This window comes from Azolla caroliniana, unplaced genomic scaffold, assembly GCF_043228905.1.
Source record: "Azolla caroliniana isolate FFs.n. ecotype wild unplaced genomic scaffold, voAzoCaro1.0.p SCAF_9, whole genome shotgun sequence".
NCBI classification, from domain to species: Eukaryota; Viridiplantae; Streptophyta; class Polypodiopsida; order Salviniales; family Salviniaceae; genus Azolla; species Azolla caroliniana.
The window spans coordinates 8,055,240-8,059,600 of NW_028230444.1; the positions used below are offsets into that span (position 1 = coordinate 8,055,240).

Sequence of the window (4,361 nt, forward strand, 5' to 3'; positions counted from 1 at the left end):
AATCACAACTTTCTTTAGCCCCATCACTCCTAATGCTAGAAGTCAACCCCGGGATACACAAATGGGCTTTAGACCGGGACATAACAAGGGGTTACAATTGATCGTGAAATGGAAATTTGCCATGCACGTAGGCCTCGACGCCATGGACCACTACCTCGACACCCTTGTCATCGACAGATAAAAGCCATTATCTCCCGCCATCGTAGGTGCTTCCCTTGCTTCGGAAACATTTCCATTTTGGATCGACCTATGCTAGAGATCTTTCAAAGACAAAAGCTACAATATACCTAACTTGAGGATCTCACATGTGCCAAAAACCAGATTCCCTCATTTCTTTTCTTTTCATGTTATTTACTTTTATATTTACTGTGTAATATTTATTTTATTTTGATTTGTTCTCAAAGACGAGACAACACTTTAGATGTAATCTCTTATTTGGTCTTATAGGCCATTTTGGCCTCGTAAAAGACGTTAATATATCTTTCTTTCTTTCTTTCTTTATCAGAGTGCACAGGACAACAACTGTGTTTCATCGTGTAGTGGAGATTCTGCTGGTATGCAACCTACAACTGCATTGCATGCATGAATGCGGTATAAAATCTCTAGCTGAAACTTATGGTACATTGATATATTTGTGATGGCAGAACTTCTCAAATCCTTTGGAAAACTTGACCTTGATAAAGATAAGAAATCTATCATTAACCAAATAAAAGGTATGGTTGATGGTGACTGCATTCTCTGTCCATATCCGAGGTTTAGAAAGACATTTATTTAAAATTTGAATTGTTGCTTGATGCACATTGCAGATGGAGTAGATGAAAGAAAATTAACAATAGAGCTGTGTAAAGCTTATCTTTGTGAAAATGGGCTTCGACTTACTGGAACAAAAAGTGTTCTCTTAGAACGGATTAAAGAGCATATTTAGTGGGTATATTGTTATTTTGTGTCTCATTTTGCTACTGGGATCTTTGCTGAATATTTCTGGAAATGAATGCATTATGAGAATTCAAGATAACAATGGCCTTTTGAAGTACCTAGAAGCCACATTCACAATAAATTGCCAAGGTATGAATTTGGCTCACCTCGTAGAAAGAAAGAAAGGGCCTATGAGACATATCAAAGATAACAACTAATTATTGTAACTCATCATAGAAAGACAACATATATGATACATGCGCTTTGAGTGTGGGGAGCTGCCTTCAACCTGAACTAATCCTATTCTTTCTTATCCTCTTAAGTCTAACTTAAGATCTTATAAAAGTGTTCTAAATATGGCTTTTAAAGACAGCCTCTCTCATATTTTTGTTTTCTCCATTCAAGTGGCCATTCTCAACATTCGGTGTCTTTTATGAGGTGTGTATTATTACTTATTTAACAGTTTGTATGGGCCATGCACATGCCTGCATGGATGCATACATTACTGTGTATATGGATATTTGGAAATAAAACATGAATTTTGGGATCTGCATTGGATGATAAGTTAAGAGCCACAAAATTCTCCATTTTGGAGTTCAAAAGATGTTGTGAAAGAATTTATATTTTTCTGCTTTAGGTGATGCATGTGTTGGTGATGTTGTGTTATTCAAACAAAGGGTTTATGATATGTGAGTATCGTGACATGTGATTCAAGGGACTATTGGCTAGAATATGTTGTGCCAACATAAACATTGTGTGTGTGTGTGTGTGTGTGTGTGTGTGTGTGTGTGTGTGTGTGCAATTTCAATGTTGGTGGAAGGTGCTCATCAGGACCACTAGTAGGTTTAAGAACAATTGTTGGAAGAATAATTAAAGAGAGTTATGGCTCTGCAAAGCAACAACACACTTTCACTGAAGGAAAACATAAAAATATGAATATATTCATACACAAGAAATCTTCATATCTCAAAATGAATTTTGATAGATTGAAGTTTTGTGGAGTACTGGTGAACGAGCTTTACCACCACTTCATCCTTTGATCATCAAAGGGAGAAATCTATATCGTGTGAAACGGCTTCAGCAGGTCAAATCCTTATAAAATGGAAGGATTTTAATCCTCTCCTATACCATTTAAACTTCGGTGGACATTTTTAAGTTGTTTCACACTACTGAATTATCATTGATTGCAGCCATGGTCTGATGAGGAGTCAAGGAAGAGACAATTGCAAGAGAAGCACTCTAGAGGTGCGATTGCTCGTTTGGAACGTAGAATTGAGGGTTGAAGGGAAGCCAATTCATAAAGTGAATACCCTTGCTCTTCTATTCTTTTTCTCTTTTCTTCGACGAACACCTCGTGGTTGTCGCACATCACTTCCGCGAGTATGGTGTTGTCATCCACCGGATCCGACCATCCGGTTATACTTTGTACACTTCGATCCGCAAGCTCTACCTCGTTCAAAGTTAATTTTCCCTTCTTCTCATACTCGAGAACGGTAGACCAAAACTTTGTTCCGTTCTAGCAGCTTCATTTTTATCTTTTCCGACTCTAATTCTAGCCGATGCAGCATAGTGCATCGCATCCACATGAGTCACCTCAGCATCTTCCATAGATTTCTTCATTACCCCTCTTCCGAAATTCACCCGTAGGGGTCTTCGAGTTTCTGTCAAGCAGATCATGTTGTCATCCATGTATACGATATTTTGTCAAATGGCCTCTCGAAGGCTCGCGCAATCCCTTCTCATGTGGTCCATGCTATCGCACCACACGCATCTAAAGGGTTCTTTTCCTTTGGGGCCCCGACGATTCATGTTGGCTAGCATGACCATCTCGAACTTCTTCGCTAGCTCTTCGATGATGTCATCATCAATCTTCTTTTCTTCTAGGTTGCTTTGTTTGGGTGGCTCAGCTACTTTTGGTTGTCTTGTTTTCTCCGCGACAGTCGATCCCACCAAGTCGGTGTCATCAACCCACTGACGATGCTTGTCGAGCCTCTATATAAGAAAGGTACAAACAGAGACTCGGAGGCAACGACCTCGAGCTCTGTATCTTCGCCAGCCAGCGGTTACAACAGAGTATCGCTCTGTATCTCTCTCTATATATATACAACAGTTATTCAAATACAACAATATGACAACAACCTGTCACCTCTATATCAAAGTGATTGCCCTAAGTCATATTTATACTTATATGAACTTAGGGCTATTTACAAATATAGCCCAATAGCCTTACTCAAAACATATTCACAAATATGCATTCACTTCCGGTTCACACAGGGTCCATCTGATCCGGTTTCCAGGTCTCCTCATTCATAACCGGTTTCCGAAGGGACCAATTTCCCAACATGTCTCAACCGGTAGGCTTCCTAGCGACGGGGGAGGAAAGTCACCTTGTATGTCAACTGAAGAAAAGTCACCTTGTATTTCAACTGAAGAAAAGTCTCTATGGCTTGAAACAAGCGCCGAGGATGTGGTACCAGAAGTTTGACTCCTACATCAAGCAACTTGGATACCTCCGATCACACTCTGACCCATGTATGTGCATTCGACAACTGGCCGACGAGTCTAGGATTTATATGATACTATATGTCAACAACATGTTGATTTCAGGTAGCAATCAAATGGAAATAAGAAAGCTAAAGCGAAATCTTCATGACAATTTTGCGATGAAGGAACTCAAACAAGCCCAACAGATACTGGGAATGAGGATCGACCGAAATCGGACGACCAAGATTCTTTGACTCTCCCAGTCCGACTATATTAGGAAGGTACTAAAGCGCTTCAACATGGGGAATGCGAAGCTAGCATCAACACCGCTTCTGACGTTGATTCGACTATCAGACAGAGACTCTCCTTCAATGGACAAGGAGAGAGAGCTTAATTGAAAGATGCCCTACGCATCGGCCGTAGGAAGTATCATGTACGCAATGGTGGTGACCCGACCCGACCTAGCCTATGCCATAGGGGTGGTCAACCGGTACATGTCAAATCCAAGACGGAAGCACTGGGAGGCCGTCAAGCACATCTTCAAGTACCTAAGAGGAACTGAAGATATACAGTTGACTTTCAGTTTAACAACCTCAGCCGAAGTTGAAGGCTACATTGACTCTGACTATGCCGGTAATACGCACAATCGAAAGTCAACATCTGGCTATATCTTCACCTATGGTGGTGGTGCTATATCCTGGAGGTCAAAGCTTCAAGAGTCCACGGCCCTGTCAACCACAAAGACCGAGTACATAGCCGCATCGGAGGCAGCGAAGGAAGAAATTTGGTTGCATCGACTGTCTACCGACTTCTCATCTACAAGACAAATCGACCGACCAACGTCAACCATCTATTGCGACTCACAGAGCGATATACACCTCATTAACAATCATCTCTATCATGCAAAGACAAAGCATATTGAGGTGCAGTATCATCACATCCGGGAGCTCATAATCAAGAAG

General features: G+C 40.9%; 1 protein-coding gene across 1 annotated transcript; it reads left to right on the plus strand.

Annotated features, from left to right (window-relative positions):
• Nucleotides 1–499: 499 nt before the first annotated feature.
• LOC147860092 (zinc finger CCCH domain-containing protein 62-like) lies at nt 500–2,198 on the plus strand (the record flags this gene model as incomplete). Its single annotated transcript, XM_087324624.1, is given in 8 exon segments — nt 500–554; nt 645–713; nt 807–924; nt 1,004–1,065; nt 1,553–1,604; nt 1,718–1,830; nt 1,902–1,999; nt 2,106–2,198. Coding segments are annotated over 8 exon segments (660 nt in total), but the record flags the coding sequence as incomplete, so codon positions are not given.
• Nucleotides 2,199–4,361: the final 2,163 nt, after the last annotated feature.